This window comes from Diadema antillarum, unplaced genomic scaffold (genome assembly GCF_040938485.1).
Source record: "Diadema antillarum isolate AM-2024a unplaced genomic scaffold, OU_Dant_1.0 seq00000439_RagTag, whole genome shotgun sequence".
In the NCBI taxonomy this organism is placed as follows: domain Eukaryota; kingdom Metazoa; phylum Echinodermata; class Echinoidea; order Diadematoida; family Diadematidae; genus Diadema; species Diadema antillarum.
Genome location: NW_027271415.1, coordinates 20709 through 47165, shown reverse-complemented (window position 1 = coordinate 47165; position 26457 = coordinate 20709). Strand labels below are relative to the sequence as shown.

The 26457-nt window shown below is 39.2% G+C and overlaps 1 protein-coding gene across 1 annotated transcript in view; it reads right to left on the bottom strand.

Annotated features, from left to right (window-relative positions):
• LOC139732605 (beta-1,3-N-acetylglucosaminyltransferase radical fringe-like) overlaps positions 1–23234 on the bottom strand; it is a 112415-nt gene extending 89181 nt beyond the window's left edge. The window contains exon 1 of the mRNA XM_071643462.1: positions 22225–23234. Coding sequence (XP_071499563.1) covers positions 22225–23013 — 789 coding nt within the window. The 5' untranslated portion in view covers positions 23014–23234. The remainder of the gene's footprint in view (positions 1–22224) is intronic.
• Positions 23235–26457: the final 3223 nt, after the last annotated feature.

Below are 26457 nucleotides of genomic sequence, written 5' to 3'. Positions count from 1 at the left end.
ACTAATGTCTTTGAATATAATATATGACACACAAGTTTGTGTCAGTCACATTATATTGATATTAATTTCCATTCAATTGTTTCCCTCTCCCTTTCCAGGATGAAGGTTTTTTTTTTTTTCAAACGAAAATACTCTTCTTTTATCTACATCTTGCTTCAATTGTATTGCATTTGTATAAATGATATAGCAGTCATGAAATAAAACAAAAATATAAATATCTATGGACCTAAAACAGAACCCTGACGAAGCTTTGTGGATGTCGTAGGACTTCTTGTAGGTTGACACGTGCATTTCATTTCTATACATTTTGTTGAATTTATTCCTTTTGTTGCAATTTACTATTAATTCTGTACTCCTCCAAAACGCTATACTTGTTGTCGGAATGAGGAACCCTTACAAATAGCTGTAAGCATGATAACACAGATAAAATTTCACAAAAGTTAAAAAGATTCAGAGAGAAATGATTCCAGAATAGTCTCGTTATCAGCAGACACTTGGTTCTATTTGTATGTGTGGATGAAAGACCTAATCTAAAGTCTCAGAAGAATGTTCAGACTAATCAAACACAGAGTGCGACATTAACGGGAGACGGAAATACAGAGTTTGAGTTACTCCTCACTGGACTACGTTTTAATTTGAGTCTTCCCTGTTCCAGCCATGCAAGAGTCTTTCTTCAAGAGGTAGCCCGCATTATCGCGAACCTCCTTTCATTCCGGGATTTCCCATGAACGTAAATTGACTCCAGCTAGAGGGGTAAACCAACCCCCCACCCCACCCTCTTCATCCCCTCACCTCAACCCAGAAATAAGGGGAAGCCCTCATTTTCTATGTTTACCTTCACATCCAGAACCTAGTCTTACATTTCCATACCTCTTACACTGGTTGACAGATTATGAACTATGGTTTTTTATTTCTTTATCATTTACAGCAAACTCAGGTGGAAGCTGTCTTGTAATTTTCTGCACGGGTTGATTTTATACTGCAATGCCACTAACAAATTTCAATCCAATATTCTTTTGACTGTGGAAATATCAAACTTGAAATGCCAAAGAATAAACACAGCAAAGCACTGAATACACATCTCAATACCTGTAATTTATACCAAAATATTACTTAATATCAATTCCCATCCATTCAACAATGCAAAAAAAAAAGACAACAATCCCAAAGATATGATCAGCAACGAAACAAGACATTCTCGTAAGACTCAGAATAAAATGCTAAATGCTTCTTCCGAGGGGCATTTCCATCTGCCAGAATGTACAGACTATCACTAGATTTGTCAGAAGTTTGAGTTGGCTTAAACATGACCCTGTTCCCACGTCCGTTCCTCCAACCCTGTAACTATCGATGATATCAAGGAGCTTCAAAAGCTCCTTGATGACATAGGCCTACTTCACAGTCCAAAAAACATGTGTGTAAGATTTGTTATACACAATGGAAGGGCTATTCCCAGCAGAAGGGAGTTATTCCATGAAGTTCTGTAGATTTTGGCAGAAAATGAGAGGAAGAGTGGTTGTTGTTAGTTGTTATCTAGGGCCTATAACTTTGCAAATCAATCTGCCCCCTACATCCTCACTCTTTATTCAGCCTTTTCTGATGGTTTTTACCAAACCGGAACTCTGCTTTAATAATGTGCAATTCTACACAGTATTCTTGTTGGCTTTCATAATCAGAGCATAATCAAAACAGAATGAGACAGGTTCCATTGAATAAGGCATAAAATAAGAAAATCGTGGCAGTTTTGCATGCTTTATATGTTTTCAAAAATCAATGATATTACTTATAACTACATACTGTAAACATGGATATTTTCGCGCAATCAATTTTCACGCTCGGCCGGATAAGAAGAGTCTCGCATGTTTTTAATTCTGCGGAATGAAGACATCAACCACTGGAACATATGGCGAACAAACATATTCATGTGCTTTTATTTTCGCGCTAGTTTCTGGTTGCTTGAAATATCACGAAAATTTCCACTTTTACAGTATTCAGTAGGTCTAAAACCTGGCAGCAGGTATACAGTCTATGCATGTACATGAACTTCCTTGAGGTCAACAATAAAGCACCTCCATACAACTTTTTCATCACTCTAGCCATACTTTTCTTCTTTTTTTCTAACCAGGTCACAATTAGCCTCATTTCTCTGATATGAGAAGGATCATTTCATTACTTTCTGTCCATTCAGAAGTACTTTGGATGAGCTCCGGAGTGATATGGGGACTTTGGGAAGCATAGGTCAACTTACCAGCCATCTGTCCTAGTTAATATTGGCGGGGGGGGGGGGGGGGGGGGGGGGGGGGGGGGGGGGGAAGGGGGTGGTGTCATATACCAACAGTGCATGGAGAAGAAATATGGGGCAGTAATAAAACCATTGATTGATGACATGAAACAATTAACCAAACAATGGCAGTGCCCTGGTCCTAAGCTTCCTAGAGCCAGCGTGTGGAGGAGAACGCAGAGTGATGAAGACAAACAAGGCACCGCATCAAAGAAGCGCACTCAGCTGAATCCAAATTCATTTGATTTCCGCGGTATTGTGCCTCATTTGTCAACATGTACCTTTAAAATCAAATATTTTTGTGAGCCTCTCCTTACACAACATTTGTGCCAATAATGTTTCTTTATTTATCTATATGGGCATGTTTCTGTGTTTCTATGTGGGCATGTCTTCATTACCACTCTAAAAAAAAATTAAAAAAGGAAAAAGAAAAAGAGAATGAATCATGAAATTCTCCAACAATAAATTGTGCCTTGTGATCTGATTCCATGCATGGTTAGCACTATGGATGTGCACTCAAAGTTCAAAGGTCATCACATCATCACTTCCTTTTCACATTTACTTTTTCTACACCAAGTTGAGAAGGAACAAAAATGCATTTGCGATATTCTTTTATTTTCCAAATCTCATTTCAAGTTCAAACAAGTACCTATCAAGGAACCAATCACCTTTAATCTTTTTTAATCCATACAAAGAAAGTTGTCAATATACCAGTATATTCTTCCAAAAGGTGAAGTAGGATTTAAGAGTAATAGTATCTCTGCCATCCTATCTATACATAAGCAAATGTCAGTTGGCTCATTTTTTCCCATTCTTGGAAACCAATTCTACAATAGGCGTTTTCACATCAGCCCTATAAAAATCCAAGCTCGAAATATTTTCCGCGATTGCGAATTAGAGCGCTATTTCATTTCTTGTTCACATCAGCCCAAAGAGGGGGTAGCCCGAATAGTTAAAAATTTTAAAATAGCTAATTCGACAGCTGAGTATGTGTAAACAGCATCAGTAATGTGCGTGCCCTCTCAAAAATTAGTCGTGATTTGTGTGCAGTTTGCCTCGATCGATCGGGTCACACACGCTAGGCATGATGGGATTCATTGCGCTAATTTCTCGAGTCGTTTTCACATTATCAAATAGCGCGCTACTATCCCGCTATTTCAGAAATTTCAGAGTTGGAGTCGAGAGATTTTCTCGATCAGAGCGATACAATTAGCGTGCTAATTTGTGTTCACATTATCAAATAGCGCGCTATTTCGCTATAGGAAAAATTTCCCAAGTCAGAAAATAGCGCGCTATTTCGAAACATTGGGCTGATGTGAAAACGCCTAATGAGGCCAGGAGACGTCGGCAAAATCATCCCCTGGCCCAAAATTCCTCAAATAAAACATGTACTGTGTAAACATTGCAGCGGGCAACATCAATAGAGGAGCACCTGATGATAAACTTTCCTTCCCTAAAAACCAGGCCCCTTAAGAAAACTGCACAATTCAGGAAAATGTCAAAACGCTCAACCTTTACATTTCAGACCTCAATGGCGAATTCGTCAAATTCTTTGCAATTGTAATATGATAGATAGACAGGCAAATTGAAACAGAGACACACAGGCAGAAAGACAGATACACACAGACAGACAAATATAGTCTGTGTCTGTTTTCATAAAATTACAAGACATTTATAAACAGTCAGGCATTCATTTCATCACTCCACATCGTGCATCCATTATAATCTGAGTTTGTGTGCTTGTACCTGGATCACGGGGGATTTACTACATATTCCTCACCAATTACACTACAGTGGACATAATACCCAATCTATCACGCTAGTCCTACCAGATTTAACGAGCAGATTGGTACAATTAATCGCATGAAAAGGGAGATATATGTTTCACAACAGAAGCTCTAGCTCTTCAATGTCAAAATGACAGATGATCTGAATGTGAGATAAGGACTACATGCTGAAAATCTTCCTCTTTACAAAGTTTGGTATAGATCTCTGCATCAAATGAATAGTAAATTCAAGCATGCAGTGAGATCACATGTATATATTTGTCTAGCATAACTGAAAGCGTCTTTTATAGTAAATGAGAGGAGTAAATAGTACGAAAATATTGGCCTCCTCATAGAATAGAAAATCATTGCTATTTGAAGAGGAACTAATCCATGACAGGAAAAATGGTCTGCTGTAACATTTAATAATTCCCGGAGAAATGACCCTCTGCATCATACCCATTAAATGTCAGATTTATTTCACACATACACATAGACACACTTACACACGCAGATGTTATTGCATTTGTATGACTTCTATTCTAGCTTCATATCACACAAGGACGGACTGAGCAAAGGAGACTACGAATGACACAGCATCAAATCAAGATTCCATCTGCCCAAATAGCGCTCCCAATAGTAAATGTACTTCCAGTTCCCAAAAGGAATTCACACCCCCGTGGCCAGGAAATTGCCCCAGTATAAATGAGAAGATATTGGCACATTTCCCCCGAGGCAGTCAACGGACGGACGATCAGGGCTCGCTATACGACGACATCATCATGCGCAAGAGAGTCAAAAGTTCAGGCTCATTAAAACAATTGTGTCACGCAGATACCTGTCCCGTCCATTCCCTCAACCCTACATCCCCCCATCCCATCAGGCAGTCTGCTAAATTAACCCTGTCATAGCCAGAGGCAAGACCATTATGTACAATTGCAACATAATTTTAAGACAATGGCCCTGAAGAGTTAAAGCTTCCTACGACCAGGTCAAGGCAAGGATGACATGAATTCAAGGAAGGCCACAGTAGTGGCAATGCAATATTAAAGCATGCAGTCATGATGCAAAAGACAGAGATGATCAGTATTGGCACTACTGTATTACTTTTTTCTGTCTGGCTTGCCTATAGCCAAGCAGACAGCATTGATTTTACAAATCCAAGTCAAAAATTTGTGAACTGAAAAATATACTGAAAGCAAGGGATCAACAATTTTTAGGCAAAATCAGCCAAATGGTAAAAAAGCCAAAGCAGTCAAGCCTCCACATTGGTATTACGGTAAATAATTCAAAATGGCTTCCTTTGGAATCCCTGAGCCAGCCATCTTGACCAGCATCCTTTGTAAAGGGTCACATCTTTTCTAACACACATGTACAACTCTGCTAAAATTGTTGCCAGTTTGCTTGTTTTATGTTTTGACTGTGTTCTCAAGTCAAAACCCCCTATTTTGATTACAGCCTACTTCAAATCATCCAACGCCTATATTCTCTGGCGGCTCCATCCTCTCCACTTCTAATCCTCCAATCCTCCATCTCCTCCTACCCTGTCATCTCAATAAGATGGTGAACCATTTTAGAGGCATTGAGAATGGAGCTTAATGCGCTGAGAGGGGCAGTTTGTGGGGGAAGGACATTGCAATAATCCTTGATGTAATCTCCACCTCAGCACTTGCTGTGAGGGCGCTCCCATTTTGAATTTTGATGAGTACGTGAATCATTTATCACCCACATGACATGGCCTCTATCACATGAAGAGTATTATAGATACCAAGGACACAATTAAATTTTATGAATAATTCTCCTAGAGCAGAAATGTGGCAACAGTCAGTGTGAATATATGGACATGATGGAGGTATGATACAGGTATCATATGATTTGAAGCATTTTAATCATACGTACCATATCTTGGCGGACCAGCACACCTGCATGTAATTGACCATTTAAAAGGTATGGTGATTCCATAGGTGATATATAACAGAGCCTCAAGTACACCATTTGAAGCTTTCTTTGACAGCGTATCCAGTGCAATCAGCACACCGGTTGGTAATGGACTGTAACGATGTTGAATGTGTGAAATTGCAAGAAAAATATTGGGCTGCCCAAAATACAGTCAGGCATGAGTAGTTCGTCGTGACAACCGCATCAACTGTCCGCCCATGATAACTTCCTCCTACTGGTGCTGACATGCTGGCATCCTTTAGACTCCATCTTCTAGCTGCCATTGTGATATACTGTATACACCCCATATTTTGCGAGGTTTTTATTTTCGCGAATTTCGCTAGTGAGCTGCTTATTGCGAAATTAAAGACACACAAAAATATTGATTCTAATCCCAGTATGAATGTGCTGTACGAATATACATTTCTCCATTCAGTACAGGACTCCACGATCTCAAATTTAACCACTCGCAAAATCATCGAGAAGTCTCTATTCGTGAAAATTTAGACTCACTAAATATATGGCACGTACAGTGCATATTTCATTTCACACTTTTCCACGTGGTATTAACTTCATGCTGTAGAAAGCTTGCTAAAATCCAATGTTTTGGGAGGCAAAAAAAAAAGAGGATGCAAAGAGGATGGCAGAGGAAGGTCTATCAAATCATAACTATTTTTTCTAATCCTTTTGATGTCAGTGCTCATAGAATTTAGCGGTCAGGCAGGTCATGGATTCAAAACCCATGCCTTTCACAAATCAAACTCTACAACAAGGACAACAGTATCATTCAATGCATCTCTGTTTACATAATCATTTTCTGGTCGATTGACAAGGACGTTTTCATATTGATTTCGATGTTATCAAAGCCACGCAAGCTGCTTGTTGAATGTTCACGTCGTGGCTTCACCCTTCCCTCAACTCCATCATTTAATCAACAAGGAGCTTTTAAAATGAATGGCGGCCTGTGCAGAGGGCAACATCAAGATATATCTGTCACATCAAAGTGCCACCCAGTACATCAGACAACAACAACGACATTTGAGCGCTAACTATCTACCACAAGGCACATTTCAAGGCTGTCTCGTCAGCTGATCCTCTCATTAACGATCGCCATCTTTAAATGTCACGCTGTACAACATCTGTTGCCGAGCCCAGCCCGCACATTTCCTTCCACATACGCCGCGTCCCGTCCTAGCGTCTGGACCGCATGCAACTTCCACTACTTCCACATGTGCGTGGGGGGGGGGGGGGGGGGGGGGGAGGGGAGGGGTGGATGGCCAGAGGCAGCCCAGGGCATGCCCACAGGTTGTTAAATAACGGTTTCAGACTTCTAAACAATCTCGCTTCTGAACATGCTTACTAATTGACTTATTTCTTTCTCCCCTTGTTTCAAGTCTTGAAAGCTGATCAAAATCATGTTTTTCCGAAATGTGCTTCCCAGGTAAAGATTTTTCGATCGTCATCGGAGGAATTTTTCCAACATGTAAACACAATTCTGGGTGGAATCTGAATGGTTGAACTTCTGTGACATGGGTAAGAACAGCTTAGCTCAACCTTTTAATCACTCTGCAGAAGTGCTGCAACTACACTTATGATTCTTGCATGCATGCGTGTACATCGTTAATATACAAAGTTGCAAGTTTGAATGACAAAACACAAAGTTTTTGACACTGATGTTGTTCCAAATGCCATTTGCATAGTGACATGGTAGACAAGAAGACTTGTTTTAGGATGTGAATGACCTATAACTCTGAACAGTGCACATTCATGAATACTGATGTGTTTCTGAAATGTGACTACAAACCAAATCTTTTTCTTGCGTGAAACCCCCTCAAAATGTACTTCCAGAAAGTGGTTCAAAGGAGCAACAACCCCCAGATACCTTAGCATAGCCTGCTGTCAAGTCTGTAGCAGACTTACTCCATGCCACGATAGTATGAATTGCAATTTATCTGTTCATTTTTGCGAGGGACTACTTCAACGTGTGTTTTTATTTCCCACCTCTATGGTGTTGGTACCATATTCTAATTAGGTCCGAACAATTATGTTTCCTACTTAGATCCTTTGAACTACCAATGATATACAAACACAGGGATATGATTATGAGTGTATCAACATGGCAACAGATAAATCTCAAAGCCTGGAGGCCAGGCTAAGTCAATATCGACATCTGGCTTACATTGCCAGCCTATTACTCACAAATAAGTTGGACTGAGAGATGTCATTCTCCATCATCATCATCATTATCATCATCAATGAAATTTCTCCTGTTCTGTCTTTTTCGGATCTTTACCCTCATTTTGAACCCATCTTTTTTTTCTTCTTCTTCTTCTTCTTTTTTTTTTTTTGCCAATTGCCAGTCGCTGAGTGTCTATTTGCTTCTCTGGCAAAATGCAGTGTAGGTACTCATCCATGTTACCTTTTGGGGGACTCTTTAAAAAATGTACTTAAAAACTTCAGATCATGCACATGTCTGCACAAAATGTAGGTACAGAATATATTTATCCTAAAATACTATCACATATTGATATGTAGTTATATATCTATACATTGGTTTATTCATTTTATATTCAGCTCAGTGCTCCAATTGCAATCTAAAAAAGGTGGCATATATCATACGAAATATGTTTCTTTCAGTTCTTTTTCTCTTTTCCCATTCATTAGTTGACCTATCTACTATCTACATATTATCACACATGTGTATAGGTATATAGTTGCAGTACCAATAGCATTGTGGTACTAAATATTGCTTGAAGTATGTCTCTACATGCAAGTGTAATCATTGTCTGCATATGATACTACATGATTCTCGTTATCTTTTCTGACTGTGACGGAAAAGCATCTCATAACAGCACCAATTAAAGTTTAAACTCTTAATTTCTTCATTTTGCTACGTCAGTACTGAAAATCAGATAAAACAGAATAGTCTTTTCAACATCATCTTCATGACATTATGTGTACAATTGTATCAATGCATATAGGTTCTATGGAGGACTGGTCAAGGGAAGTGTCACTGAAATATTATTAGAATAATGCCTCCAGCTCCACTCAGTGGTGGAGGCATAAAAAGACCCATAGTGATCAACTGGACAGGATGCTACTCCACAATTGTGTAAATATGCATTCAATACAGGTCATCAATTCTTAATTAAAATCCCGGAGCCTCGAGCCAAGAAAACTTTGGTTGACAGCTGGTTTTCATCGATTCCAGATGACCAAATATGCCCATCAATCTCACTCGGACCTAATATCTAAACTCTGGTTTCAAAGTGTTGCCTTGCTTATTGTTTTTATTTCTCTCTTTTTTTTGGGGGGGGGGGGGTGGTGATTTGGTTTTATTTTGCATCATTGCAACATATTTTGAATTGGCATATAATCCTTCTTTGTATGAATATGATACAAGTTTTGCCAAGAATTCAATAGCCCTGAATGTGACTGTCGGTCAAGCGTAGCTGGTAGTCAATCCGTATTGAGTTAAAAATCAGTTGAAAATGAAGAAGCAGTGTGCAACGAAACATTAATCATAATTTGACTATGCAGTTGAAGTCTATGGTATGTTCATTTAGTTTTTGTTTCGTTATTTTTTCTTTTTCATCACATTACATCCTGCTTCTTATGTGACCATACCTCAAATCATGTGATAGAAAGTAAGTTTGACAACTGCTACAAAAAGAAGTACACTTGAGTTATTCTTCAGAAAAAACAGCATTTTCAGCTGATTATTTGGTCACTCACTGAACTGGAATTTTTCTTATCAAAACATCAAATCAGTCAGTACTAAAGCAAAATCATGCATTTCCAAAAAAACATAAGCATTCCAGGGCCTGGTCAGTAAATAGTCTGATATTGGGTGTACTGGCTGATATACTATCATACCGATAGTTATAGCTGTCTAATCACTCATCAAATTCCAATCTGAATTTAATTTTCATATTATTTTTATATCACAGCCTGCACTCCAAACCACCTTACACTCTAGAATAATTTCTTTTCTAATGAGAATCCTAATCACAAGCATTCCTTGAAAGAAAAGAAAAATTATCATTAAAGAAGAAATGGCAGTAATCTTCACAAGACAACACAAACATCATCTCCACACAAAGCACCTCAGTGTCAAATCATTGAAATACTGAGACCTTCGCGTGAAGTAGAAGCAAACAATAGCTCTAGGCATCCGGATATGTGTGTTCCTGTTTCTACATCCTCTCCGCGGCAACTAACGTTCGGCCTAATATCCTTTTTATTTCATGCGGGAGCTAATCCTTACGTCGCACGTTTGAATTAATTAGCTTAGGCATAAAGGCCAGCAGCATATTTGCAAGGGTCCGAAGAGCTGGCCAAGGAAAGGGATTTCCTTGAAATGTGGCGCTGCTCAAATAACGCTCAAAGCCCTATACTGCCACTGCTATTGCCACGCACAGTTACTCACTCGATTTCGCTCGTCCGACTCGCTCATTTCCTGCTTTGACTGCTTCAACACCCAATAAGCCCATGTCTCGAGCACTGCGGCGGACAGTGGGCTCAAATGGTGCTGTGGTTCCGAGAAAATTTGATTCGGTAATAATTCGAACTTATCAACTCTTTAACCCCTCAGGACCTACAGATTTTCTGTGGTAATGTTAATCTCCACTCACTCACAGGAAGCACGGTATTTTATATTGATTTGGCCGGGGTTAAACAAATTTATCAAGTCTAGGAATCCAGTTTGCATTCATTAGCTGCTGCTATGCCAGGCAAAGCTTGGGCAGGATTTCTGGTCGACAGGAATGGCCTCAGCCATAAAGGGATGCACAGAATTTGAGCATAAAGGCCCTACCATCATAGGTAATTATAAGCACATCATTCATTTCTGGACACGGATTTGTATGGCTTGGCACACAGAGTGAAGCCTGACGGTGCAGACTACACGCATTGTCGGCTAATGACACAGATTCCAAAATAGGATGAGCTTGACCTTTTCGTCCCTTGCTGCAAGTTCTCTGCTTTTTTTTTTCCTCCTTCAGTCACTAAAGCCCTAAAGGACAGTCAAACGGGTTACCATTTACTGGGGTCGGAGGAAGCCACAGAGCAAGGGGAGGAACCGGTATCATCAATTCTAGACTTAGCCTGACTCAGTTCGAATCATGTCTTTAGAAATCACCAATGATCTCATCCCACTTGCACTAGATACAACCCCCCCCCCCCCCCCACCCCAGCAGTCAGGGCAATACTATAAAAGCGATTCTAATTAAGTGTGGGACCCACACTTTATTACGATCGCTTTGTTTTACTTTGTTTTTGGATGTTTCAGTCATTCCAAACCCGATTTTCGTCAAATAAACTTTGAATTCCTCTTAAAATGGTATGTTCTGTACTATATCATAAGTGTTTTCTTGGTATCTCGCAAAAAGTTACAAATGTAAAAGCCAAATTCTCATCTCCACCAAAACTGTACCATCCCTTGAAGGCCCTTTTGGCATAAGACCGACGATATATTCCCATATATCCTATACAGCAGTTAAAATGGTAAGGGTAAAGGAACATACATAACTAGTTTATGTCTACCTATATTTTTTTTTTGTCCTAGTTGTCTTACATATATACCTTGCACAAACAGCAACTAATGTGAAATTGAAGTATGCACCATGGAGACAAGTGGTGGTGACACCAAATATCAAAGTGAATTACAGGAACAAAGATGTATCACTATACAATCAGTTTAATATTCATTGTTAATGTAAGCAGTGAAACAGCTGTGAATCTCCGATTGGGTGATATGCACACATGGTGTATCTCATCAAAAACAAACAAAACAAAATACTAAAAAAAAATATCTCCTTTACCAAGTGTGAAACTGAAAATCTGAACACACATGGTAAGGAGAGATTTTTTTGTTCTCTCTAAAAAGTTTGGGTACTACGATGATTTCTCCATAAGATTTTCTTTTCTCATTTCTCTCTCTCTCTGAGTGAACATTTGACATTTAAGACATATTTTATCTGCATACAATTCTATCTAGTGGGAGATACGCATAGACATTTCCACATATTCCCATTTACACATACAGCAGACAGGAGCTTGAATTTCAAATGAGGGGGCCTATTTGAGAGGATTTTTTTGACCACAACACGACGGCAAAAAAAAAAGGAACAAATAAAACACTACATTGATCTGTATCATAGCAACCGCGACGTCATGTATCTGCAAATCTTGTCCCGACTTGCCCTGAAACATCCTGGGATATTCCGCTCATCATATCTTATGCTGCATCCATCGACGTACCAGTACATGATGGTGTATTTTTTAGAAATGCAAAATGTGGCATCCGACAGACATCGTTGCTAAGGCAAATGATCTCCAGATTTTTTTCTTCTTTTCTTTAGAACGTGTTCCTCGGAGGAAATTGGCTTATAAATTGATTACAGACTGAGATTACCACTGCTTTTTGCAATGCATCTGCAAATGGGGGGATCTTATTACAAGTTCATGTCTGAAAGCAACCAAATAACACTTGTCTTGGTAGTCTGAACACTCAGACCCTTTTACTTGTTGAGTCTGTCCTGAATGGACAAGAAAATTCCATTCGAGCATTTTTTTTTTCTCAAAGCATGTAACATTCTGCTGCAGAAGACAGTTGTCTATTTGCTTGACATGCCGGTACACGTACCAAGAACTGAAGGCTACATTCTGTCTCCTCGGTATAAAACTATTACTATTTAGAGCAAGATTCCTTGGTGGGATCTAAACATGTAGGCCATACTACAAAGGAGAGCAATGCGTGGACTTCTGTAAATGGATGTAATGCATGAATAAGCGTGCACTTGTACAACTGTATAACCATGTGTATGTACATGTATGTAACCTACAAAGTGTATAAACGGTCTTCCTGATATTTCAAGGCAAGTTGAATAATTCGCCAGAGTTACAATGAGACACCATAGTTTGGTAGACTGTTGGATTGAATGACTACGGGCATTTATCGAACAAAGGTCAGAGTAAAGCCTTTAGTAAAAGTATCAACAGCTCTGATAGGTACATGTATTGTAGGTAGCCAGTAACTACAGTAAAGTGAATTGATTTTCATAACTTCTAATTCTTCCCGAAATTTGTGTTTTTCATTTGTATCAGCAGCATTTACCACACTTGAGTTGCTCAGTCGACATTTATTCCAAACCAAGCATGGCAACTAAGTACTATTCCTACTCATAAATGCTCTTACGGTATGTGCATTGCAATTGCTGGCCGACCTGTTTTGATAGTACTTTGATTACCGGTATAGTTGTTATGACGAACTTCCAGGTATAGGTATCTCTGCAGTGTTGATGTTCTTGCTTTACCTGAGCAAGAGAACATTGAATTTAAGTACACTTGGATGGCTTTGTTCAGTAGGGCCTTCTAACGAACCTCCAACTGAATGGCGCTTGCGGGACATGAATCGATGTTTACCACATTCTTCATGCTTGAGCGGGTGCGAGTTGAACAGATGAGTAATGTGTGATTTGTTTGTGGTTTCTGGCTGGATTTGGTCTGAAAACAAAGTACAAGTACAAGCCCTTTAAGGATGATTTTGTCTCACATTTTGACGGCCCCCAGGGGAATGAACTCATGGGAAAGAGTTGAAAACGAACATCTCAAATATGCCACGCATTTACAGGTCTATTAAATACTGTATATCATTTGGGCATGATGCAAAGCATGTAGCCCCACACCACAGCTGAAATGCTGGAACTCAGACTGAACTCGGAGACTACGACATTGAATGAGCGGCATGCCAACCTGTAGGCTGGCTGCGAGAAGGGAGAGAGGCGGGGAGAGACAAGTTCATCCCCTGTCCCAGACGTCGAAGGGGGGACCCCCTCGTAGACGACCAGCGGGGAGAAATGCCAACATTCATTCCTCCACCACTGACACATGATGTAATAGGCATCTCGCGTGACACCACCGCGTGCAGAGAAAATAAGCCTGTGTAAAGTCTGTGGGCTTGAGGTCCATATGTCTAGCCGGGGACAGTGGGCGGAGCTGGGGGTGGGGGAGTACAGCCGGGATAAAAATATAACTGGAGAAAAGCAAATTCAGAGATTTGCCCTCTATCTACAGGAAAAGTCAACAACCTTCCTCCCCTTCATATCCACTTGCTGCTTTCGAAACCACTTTCACAACTTGCAATTTATCTTATCTAAATTATGGATGGACTTGTTTTGCTGGCTGCAGTGAAAGCAGTCCTTACATAAGAGATTCACATGTGTCATCATACTGATTATACATACAGTGTCTTTTCAACAAAACTTGTCAGATCAGATGAAAGATATAACACAAGTGATGTATGATAAAGCTTGCAAAAGATGCCAAACCTAATGGACATTTAATACGTGTACGTGTTTCAGATAATGTAGTAATAAAAAAGTGTGTACAATCTGGTTTAGTAGTGGTGCATGTCAACTTACTTACTTAATCAAGCCTATTCCTGCCTTCTGCTTTCATTCTAAGACTGCCCCTTACAGTATACTACAGAAAGAGTGGTCTGATTTCATACTTTTTCCAAATCCTGGCAGATGGACAGTCTGCACACTACTTATCTTTAGTGCAGTATAACAGCTAGATCATGGTATCATCACTTTAAACCATTTTCCGTTGGTCATCTGTGCACGAACTATTACATAATTATACTTTTTATCAACTTACATAGTAATATAACAGATATGAGTCTGCCAAACAGATCTAAACTAAAGTACCATTTAAATAAGAATTTCTCACAAGGTCCTGCATATCTTGATAAATGTGAAATGCCGTGTGTGGTTCATCTCACCAAAAAACCCCAGCAAATCCTAAAATTTATGTCACGGCCCAACAAAACTAGCTTCTAGCAACAAACACGATATCCCGTCATCCTGGGAAGATGCCTTCTAACGACCAGTGGCATGTTTTTCCTCTTGGATCTGCTCTCATTCGCATCTACACTTTTTTTCCCCTACACAAACCAAGCAGGACTAAGATATATCTTGCCAAGCGGGGTTGTAGAGATTTTGACAAATTCCTCACCACATCCAGTATATTTACCTTGGATTTCAAGGAGGTGATTTAACAAAACATGACGAGTCCCCCCCCCCCCCCCCCCAACCCCTTGAATATGGTCAAGATTATATCATGGTTTGTTTGTGGTACTCAGGTATATGATTTGTTAGATCATTGAAAGTCTATGTCATGCTCTTGTAATCTTTGTTGTTGTTGTTTTTTCCTTACACTCTCTGTTTAACACCTTTCTTGTTAGAATGATGTGGAGTCTGATCTATTATCCCCTCATTCACTGCCTTTGACACAAATGGCTTTACAAACTGGCGAATCTAATGCTCTAACTCGATAAACGATAGGCCAGTTTGCGCAACTATTAAAGAGTAAACATCAGTATATGAAATGTACTAACTACGGGCTGGCATGCTGGTATTTATCATTGATGTATACTGAGATCTGTGTATAGGCCTATATCATTGCTCCATTTCCATCCACCTAAAGATACGCAAGAACATTACGTTTATCGCAAGGAGCATATGCTCATAACAATATCTGTGCAACTGTGCTCCTCAAAATCCATCAGACCCAACCATCAAATCCCCCTGTCTCCAGTAACCACGGTAACCATCTTCATCAATAATGCCAGGTGATACATCTTGTCGGAAAAAATACAGTGTATATCCACTTGCATGTTCTCATCCAATGTGTCTCCGTCTCCTTCTGTATTGTGCGCATTAGCTAGACAGAGAAATAAGCATTCCCGCTTTTTTATGGATGATTTTCACAACCATCCGTGAACGCTGTTTGCACCAAATGTATACAGACTGTCAGGGAAGGATTTCGAGCGGTTCTTTTTTATCACCAACTGCTGCTTGTCATCTTGACAGGGGATGACCTATGTTAACTTTGAGAGCATCGCACCTGTATGTTAAACCACAAGTCATATATCTTATGTAGCCTTAATTCAAGGCAGCGGGCCCATTTTTCTCCCACCTGTTTGGCAATACTGACATAAACTTATATATCTGGCTGTACAGAAATGCAGCTGGTCCAAGGCAGACAGAGCCTATATAATGAGGATTTCAGAAACTTGTTAAAAAAAAAAAAGGATAATTGAAAGCACCAGTCTGAGAAGAGATTATAAACTGACATAACTCTTGCTACTACAACAACCCAACAACGACAGAATCTTGCTTCAACTGGTGCAATATTTGGCCTCGACACAGATTTAAATACACACTGAAGACCCTTCATTAGGGTCTCACAGCATAATACTAGGCTGAAGTACTACTTTTTCTCTCTCTCACACCCTCTCTGTCTCTCTTTAACTACACTGCTAAAGTGCATTTTGTCAAAAACTTTTTTCATTGATTCTTTACTGATGTTTGAAGATTTTAACAGCAGTGAGTTTGTAGAGTAACGGGTGATTATATATCGCCCGGGATCTTTGGTAGCCGTCCTCCGATCCTTCGTCCGTGTCGTCATAGCAGTCCTGCCTACTCACAGTCGTCTAGAACCGCCACGGTGAGTAGAGTAACTCTTGACACTAACTCAATATAATCACCCGTTACTCTACATTGGTGACCCCGACGTGATCCATGTAATAACTATACAAAAGTGCAAGCGAGGTCACTACATCTTCATTAAACCTTTGATGACGAGCTGATTTTGCTATGACATGTGTTTCCCACAGACACCTGCCCGAGTTTACTTGGGACTAGTTTTCAATGGGTTAAGCTCAAAAGGGCATAATCTTGGTTAATACATGTCATTGTCATCATTGTGTTTCATGATCTATAAACTGAATGCTTTCATGGTTTTGAGCTACTACCATAAATATGCAGCAGCAGAACTAGAACATTAATAAAGAATGAAAAGAATACTTGAGCAGTATGACAAATTTTCACCAAAATAGCATTGTCTTGTTTGAATTTCCCTTTCTCACATGTCATTTAATATCTTCTAGATCATTTCATAATTGTGAAAGAAAATTAGTTTTTCAATAGCTTTTGAGTGTTTCCAAAACAACGCTGATTCATTTACCTATCAAGATTTCCGGATCGTATCTATTTGATGCGCTGAAACCAACACATACATCAAACAATGAATCCATGCTTCCTTTATTGAAGTACTCTGCCATAAAAGTATATTGACCTTTGCTTGGCTTACATACAAAGCAGTTCTTGAATGTGCCTCTAGGATCATATGACCTTTTGCAGTGTCTTTCAAGCAAAGGATCGGAGCACACTTTCCTGACAGCATGTATTATCATTAATTCCCCCTCCCCCTCTCTCTCTTTAATGAAGCTAAAGAAGTTCCCCTATTGTGTGGCATTAAAAAAAATCAACTACACTGACCAATCAAACTAGAGTACTCGTAAAAAATTAATGACACCAAATTATTTGAATTTGCAAGCACCGGATTTATATCACACTGAAGAAGAATACATCATGAATAACAAATTTCGGCAGAGATCAACAGTTGTGATGCACCTACAGAAATAAGATGCAGCATTCGACAAACTCCTTAATTATCACATTATACATTACATAAATATGAAGAGAAGTGCTCAGCACGAACGCCACTTCATGGTATGTATCAGCATTCTTTTACAGTTCAACACCATAATTTAGTTGGGTAGGTTTCCGTGTACTGGTTTTCAAGAGCTGTTAATTGGTCACATTACGCAATCCTGCTGCAATCACATTAGTCATGGATGGTCTCGTGCTGAAGTACTATTACCGACTGCCATGCGAATTCGACTAGAGCTACGCCAGCAAAGGAAAGAAACATTGAAAAAAAAAATGCATGACACTAGAGCACCATGTTTTATTCACACGCACACCAGCAGACGACAACTTCGTCACTATCACTCCCTGTGGGAGCGGGGCCAGGGAATGGATGTCGGCCTCCCAATTTACTGCTGGCTGATTGCTTGTATCGGGTGATGGGTTATCAGTCGAAGAAAAGAATCGAAAGGGGGGGGCATCGCAGAGGGCGGTGTGTGTTCACACTCTAGCACTGATTACAACATTGATTCCCATCTATGAAAGTACACAAACGAGATAGAGTGAGCTTTGGGTACTTGTACACATAACAAAATGTTTTTCTGTACTCTTCAGTAAGATATTCAGCTAGCTATCATTCATTTATGTAGGAAATGCAGCCAGTGATGTGTGCCACAAAACTGCCAGCAAATCATCAAGGCCAGCCACAAGGGCAAGGCCATAATGAACAAACAACAAGGTTCACTCCCAAAGGTCATGGTCTTTACACATACACAATGATGTGTCACAGAACTGCCATAAACACCAAAAGCTGTGACTATAAATAATTTGTGGTGTGAACACTGCTCCGATGAACTGAAATCATAACACTAGCCTGTACGGGTATGACCTAGGCACTGTTCACACACATAAAGAGGTGGCTGGCTAATATCGCTGCCACTAATCAACCTATCAATCACCCTTATGACCAAAGCCTGTTTTATCTCTTCAAAAACGCTGCGAGATCATTCGATATGACAGCCCCCTGGAACTGTATAGGTGGTGGGTTTGTATGAGGGCAGGTCAGCGTGTTTCTCAGTGTGAGTGTGTTCCATGCAATCACGTTCACAATTATATCTCCATTGGAATCGTACAGTATGAGTACTGATAACAAGCTCTGCTGCTTAACGCTCTCAAGCCAAACAACATCCCTGTGAGTGCACCTGGAATTACAGAGGCAATTTTGCAAGTCACTTATAACTAACCAGTGATAGGTGTGAGCTGTTAGTGCATTGATCACAATATATGTCTTTGTTATTCTACTGCACACATTTTTTTTTTCCAGTCTATTAATCCAGTTTTCTAAGCTTGACAGAACAACTTTGTTAGTCAGACAGCATACAGTAAATACTCTAAATAATGTGTCAAATGCCCTGGCAAAGAACACAATTGAAAAACATGTGTTTTCCGGACAAAATCCAGTATCAATGCTTAATTGCGTTGGTACAGTACTGTATGTGTGCACACAGTACATTCCCCACACGTGTACTGTCTGATTGAAAATCAATTGCCAGGCAGTTGCTAATGACAACAAGTAATGATGTATTCAATACCGTGAAGCCATATACGGCTGAACAGACAACCCTCATACTGTAATTATGATAGTGCTTATAGTACAATAATGTTCGTAATATGATAACAGTGCTGAGATATGCTGAACATTTCACTGATGGAATGTAAACTGACAAATTGAAATTGATTGGAATATATCAACTTCCCACATAAGGTATGTTTATCTTCATTCATCCTAGACGGAGTAATAATACGGTAGCCCTTGCTTATAATGCTGCTTGATTTCATTTCCTTTCTTGAATTGCAGAAAGCAATCACATGAACCAGTTACCAACAATTATCTGCATTTGAATAGAATCCAGTAGCACTTAGCTATCAATAGATGACCTAGGTTTCACTGGGAAAAACTAGGGCAGGCTTTTTTGGTTGCCATATATTATGAAACCTCGCTACAATATATAGTACGAAGCATTTGATTCATTTTCTGACAATCTATACTTATCCATTGCAGGGCCTACGGTATACAGCATATATTGCAAATTTGCCAGTCTGGTTGATATTTGTAAATTTAAAAATGCACAAAATATGTCAACTCTGATCTGACACAAAAGTGATGTGCATGCACACATGCCACCACTCACTGCTGCACTCCAAGGTCACCACTCAGGAATAATTAGACTTGCTACATATTCATACTGTAAAAGTGGTTTCTTTCGGGATCAGATACTTTCACGGTTTCCATCGGTGCCGACTTTTTCGTGTGTATTTTAATTCGCGGTCGGCAAAATCTGTGAATTCACAGTCAGCAAAAACTGTTTTATTTTGCATATGAATACCCAAACTATAATCCAATTATTCTTTTATTCATTAAATAGAAATTAAAATTAAATGCAGGCTTACCTGAAATCCTGTCTCTCTATTATTAATGTTATTGTTATAATAGTACTAGTCTAGCACTTTATAACAATAACATTACATTGCGCGGTATCGCTGTGTGTGTGTTGACCATCAATACACTCAATGCGCGGAATCTTTGTGTGTGCATGTGCACAATAGCGTTGTAACAAGCGGCCAGTTCAAAACATTTCCTTGCGTGGTTAATTTCGCGCAACTTTTCAAATATTTTCGCATGATGTTAAATTTGCAGTTCAACCTCAAAGCGCTAAAAGCGCGAAAATAAAACCACCGCGAAAGAAACTACTTTTACAGTATATGACATACAAGTACCGGTATTATTATCTCTTATTTTTCTCCTTTTTTTGTGTACATTACCATTTCCTTAGAACTGTTCATTATAATTAATCTAATTATTTCTTCTTAATTTTAATGATAAACTTTAAAATGTATGTGAAAAAAAATATTAGCTATCTTCAGATAAGCATGGATATATTAAGATTTTTGTTTGGTTCTTTTCATTTCGGACTGTCACTCTCTCCACGTAAGCATCATACTCTACAAAGAAAGCAAAATGCATTACCAGTATCATGTGAACATAACAAGTCAACATTTATACAACAGATGTACACTGATTTGTAACACTATACTTCCATTTTTCTCTGCTGACCAAATAGCATCAACTGGATGGGGAAAATTTTGATAATCCACAGAGGTGATCAATCACAGAATAAAGAAATCACACATAAAGCACTTATTTTTCTTCTTGACTTATTATATTCCATTTAAACCACAAAATTTCAGATATGTAGGCCTACACTGATTTACTCTCTTTCTCCCATGGGGAAATTTGCAATCAGCAAAAGGAGATTGGCACTACAAATAAAAACCATCAATTACTCCATCCTTTCTCAGCAATCCCTGTTTGCATGCAATCCCTGGCAATGATGAATGCAAATGCCGGGGTTCCTTTCACCTGGGATGCAATTTGCATCAATTTGTCAAAAGTGTCGCCATCGCTCTCGATCTAATTGCATCGCTCGTATTTCAAATTCTACTCTCATCCCACTGAATGTATTTTTCCCACGAATCTGGTGCAGCAACATGGACTTTTCAGTCACCTCTTAGACATTAAAAATGAAAATACAAAAATTGTATTCCAGCTGCCTCCAGTCCTCTCTCTCTCTTTTTTCCTGGGGGTAGCTCCATTATACGCAGACAGCGTGTTACCATCACCAGTGACAACAATAGGGGTCGGAGTGTGTCGTTCTCGACACCGCACATTGTTTCACATAAACCCCAGCCAAGTTCGGGCAGTTAACAGCAGAAGAATAGGGATCAGATGGGGGGCTATTCATAACGGAACATGCACTAAAAAACACGGAGGAAATATGATCGAGCTGAACTCCACCCAAGGTTGAGGGAAAAAAGGGGGAGGGGGCGTATGTCAAATAATAATGTCAGCTGGGGGTTCCCGGCCAGCAAAGGCAGTTGATAGAAAATGCTGTTTGTTTTCAAACTCAGCCCTGGCCCTGGTCTTTTCTTAAAATTCCCCTTAACTCTTTGCTTGCCAAAGTCACAATATGTACCATATATTACACACAAATCCCATAGAGCAGCAATTTATCTGGCATGTACAGAGTTAACATTATCTCATAACAGGATTCATGCCAAGTGAATGTTCATGGAATGATGGACATGCAAGACATTTGACTACACAATTTCTGTCAGATGCTAGATGTGGATTCATTTGTTATTATTGATGTATCAGGAGGAAATATGACAATTTAAATCCAGTGAAGGTTTGCATGAAGCTCAGTGGAAGACTTGTGATAATGTCATCACCTCTGCCATTCTGAGTACCAGGGACAGACATCTAAAGGTTTGTGGTATAAACAACGAACCAGTCCTGATTTGCAAATATATGGGTAGACAGAAAGATCCGTCTGTCCAGAGGAGTCTTTTATTTTTTTTTTAAAGTTATCACTCTCCTCTGGAGACAAGGAGGGGATCCGTGAAGCTAGACGCAGTCTCCGCGGAACATATCCCCGACGACCAGATACAGACCAATCTCTCGGTCAAATATATGGGAGACTTTACACTTCCATAACTTTATTTTAGGTCTGATTTTGATAAACATCTTTTACTGTTCAACAATGTTCAAAGTGGCGAAAAAAGTTTTCATTCACTTCTACTCTATACAATGTCAACACCCTCAGCTCAGCACAAGACATGTGCATTCTGTGATTGAGTAGAGACTTTTTGTGTACTAGTAACTACTACTATAGCTGTCACCCACCTGTTCTGGAGCAAGGGAGTACCACGTATCCAGGATGATCTGCAGGCGTTCCTTGTGGTATTTTCCCGTCGTTTTCACGCCGATGAATATATCTGAGAGTTCCATCTGTTTGTGGATCTGCGGATTCGACTGTACATCGCCAGGGTTATGGACGACGATTGTAAAGTTTGCCACATTTTGTTGCGGTCTGTTTGCTGCGATGTTTGATAGATCGTTTAAACGCAGATCCAAAGGTATTGGGTTGGCCCCTTTTGAGTGGTCTGTGTCTGGTGGTAAATGTTGAGGCTTTCCTACTCTGATACTTTCGTTGGATTGAATAGGATGCAGAACAGGGTTGTTGGGTCCATTATCACGTTGCGAAACCACAAACTTTGTCCTGATAATCAGTGAAGCATTTTTCGCAGGTGTATCGTTCAGTACTGGATCAGGTTTTACGTCGAGTTCGGGGACAGCTTCGCGCTGTTTCTTCTGGATCAGGGCACCGTCTACCTGCTTGCTCTGCCACAGCGGTTCCCTTCCCCCGCGAATGCCGACGCCGCCACCACCACCACCACCACCACCACCACCACCACCTGCCCCATCGGCGGCACCGGCAGCCGAACGCCTCTCCACCCGCTGCTCAAGGGGATTCACCCCAGCAACAAGTGGGTGCTCGCCGGCGGCGGCGCCGGCTCCGCGCTTCGAGTTCGAAGCGCGGTTTCCGTCGATCCATTTCAGCTCGCGCCATACTAACAACGTGACAGAGGCGAGGAACAGATATTGGAACGTTTTCCTGAGCCGACATCGCATCTTGCTACAATAACTGAAGGCTGGTTCCGACGACAACAGCCATGATCAAAATCATCCAGCAATTTTCGCGTATCCGCAATCCATTAACCGTGTGTAACACAGTCTTCCAGAACAACAACAGTACAGTACACTGAAATCGCTTCAGAGAGAGGTGAACGTGCGGTCCCTCCCCTTGGAGATCGCCTCCCCTTGGTTGGTAGACGGCACGCCGAGTTCGCACGGTTGAGTTGTGCAGCGATAAAGTGACCGTTGAGAACATGTGTGGCTTCGCCGTTGGTAGCTAGCTGTGTGTAGGAAACTCGTGGGATTGTGTCACATTCGACGAATGATGGCGTTTTTTCCATTCGCCTTTCCTTCCAACGGTTTTGAGGCAAAAATACACTAATGAAAGAGTGATACTGAGTAGTTTCAAAGCAAAACCCGATTATCATTTCTTTTTCAGCTTCAGATATTGAGATTGAAGCTGCCGAGGAAAAAAGAAATTAATAAGGATATTTGTGATCATTTTGATAATATCCTCAAAAATAATATTTCCTCGTATAGCTGTGTAACGTATGCAGCATCATTGACAAATTTGATTTATTGTCCTTTTTTGATAATGACAATAGGGCCTAAACCTCGTGTAATTGATAATGGCGATATGTTTATCAAAAATGGCGCCCAAAAATGTTATTGCAGGAATGAGTAACTAGCAAATCTGCTGTTGGCGTTCCATTTAATACCTAGTTGTATGTGTCATAAAGATTCATGATTTGGAAAACGAGATTCAGAAATTACAGGAGGAAAACAAAATCCAATTCTCTGTGAATACAGGTCCTGAAAATAAATCGAATTTTGTACATATCGGTATGTGCCACGATGGCTACAAATTCCACCCTATACCACAAATATATTTTACTATCTGAGTAAGGTTGCACATGCACCTATGGCTGTGTTCGTATATGTATACCTATTTGTGTATACACACATTCACATATTCCTTTCTTTATCTCTCCTTCTCCTACTCTATCTTTACTAGACCCCTCATTATACCCATTCTACCCTGGTCTTTCCATCTGTTCTACAATCAGGTGAAAGCCTTCATTGACTCGACGGTTATCATTTTGATGGGGCCACCTTCCCTTTCACGTTGTTGTATCTCTTTATCTTTGCAATTTTAAAGTGTGCGGTCCGTGATAATATGTATGTATGCATTTATTACTGTGAAAGCTAAATAGGATATAAATGTGTCATTTTTCCATTCTGCATCCCCATACAAACGTCTCCATTTATGTACATGCATATGACTGTGTATGTATGTACAGTATGATTATACCTATATATGCATGTATACATAAACATCCAAATATTTGTTAGACCCTTTTTTAAAATCCAGTTTGCCTTGTCCTTCCCATCTGCTCCGGCAGGGGAAATTTTTCACTGATAATGTTATTATTTTGATGGGGCTATTTTTCTGATTATGTTGCTGCTCATTACCGAGTATTTTTCTATTTTTTTTCAATATCTATTAAAAATATAATATGTGGTTTATGATATCTGTTTTACTGAGAAAGCTATGCAGAACATAAATATGTTATTTTTTAACTCTGCCCCCCCCCCCCCCTAGAGAGGTTCGTTTATTTGTGTGTACATGCAAATGACTGTGTATTTGTGTGAATTGTGTACACCTGTATATGTATTGTGTACATACATCTACTTATTCCTATCTTTATCTCTCCTTCTCCCCCTCTCCCTCTCGTATCTCTACTCCACATCTCTTCCGTATTGATACTTACGTTGAGAATCACTCCCACAACGTTATCTTTTCCCCATATTTCTGCAAATTCTGAATGGAGAAATATGAAATTTTTATCCATACTTTTGGACAGTTAGACGAATTTTTCTGTGAATTTGATGTTGTTATTTTGATGATGTTTAAAGAAGAATGTGGGTTACGGGGCTTTGTAGGGGTCGGTTGAGAGTGCTAGGGTATATAAGTCATATGTGATAACTCAGCCATCAGAATGAAATTTTGCTATGAAATTTAAAAACAGTGATTTAATTATATTGGGGGTTTTGCAATCACATTTCTAAATACCTTTTATTCATCAGTTATGTAAGCCTGATGTTTTGTGTATGATGTTTTGTAGTTTTATTGGAGTAGAGGCAAATCAGTCATCACAGTATTTTTTGTGTAGTTCCGTTTGTTTTGACAAATGCGGAATATGCTCTTATTTTGCATAATGCTCAACTTATTGATTTGTGTAATTATGATATTTTCCTACTCATTTCTATCACACGTGTAAATGCTTTATTCTGTAATTGTCTGAATGTTTGAATTTGTATGTACATATTTTATGTTATATTACACGCAATTTAGCCCTTGGGCTACGAGATGTGATATGAATAAATAAACCTTTCAATAAAAAAAAACTTACTATATATATATATATATATATATATATATATATATATATATGTATATACATATATACATATATACATATATATATACATATACACATATATATATATATATATGTATATACATATATACATATACACATATATATATATGTATATATATATATACATATATATACATGCATATATAAGCCTATATATATATATATATATATATATATATATATAGTAAGAACAGATCCATGCCGATGCTATATAATGTCTTGTAGAATTAATGATTAATTAATCCCAGAATTACAATTGGATTAATTTTCCACTGAACATCTTTAATATAAATTAAGCTCTACTATCGTTCACTCAGAGAGTGGAAAAGAGAGGGAGAGAGAGAGAGAGAGAGAGAAAGCGAGAGTAGCTCATTTGCGACTTTCCTTTCTTTCTTTTTTCTTAAAGCCACCTGATACGTGCGACAGATTTGTTTACATCATAATTTACTTCCTTGTCCCGTCGTGCAGTCATCTGACAACAACTTTTGTGGCTCATCGCCTGTACTGAAAAAAAAAAAGTTCTATATACAAACACATTTCTGCTTTTACCGTGTATATAGTTCCTTTAGGCCTTAGAAATTTGAAGATACATAAAAGTTCGTGAACGATTGTCAATAGACCTCCATTTCCTGCAATATAGGCTTAAAGGGATCGTATAGTTTTGGTTGAGACCTAATTTCAGGTTTCTACCATCTTTTGGTGAGATAATGAGAAACCTCTTATTAAATATGAAAGAGCATGTAACGTAATTTTATGAGGAATTCAACGTTTATTTGCGATGATGAAAATTGGTTTTGAAATGGCTGAGATATCCAAAAAAAGAGCGATTCTAATGAAGTGTGGGACCCACACTTTATTATTACGATCGCTTTGTTTTACTTTGTTTTTGGATGTTTCAGTTATTCCAAACCCGATTTTCATCAAATAAACTTTGAATTCCTCTTAAAATGGTATGCTCTGTACTATATCATATTGTTTTCTCAATATCTCGCAAAAA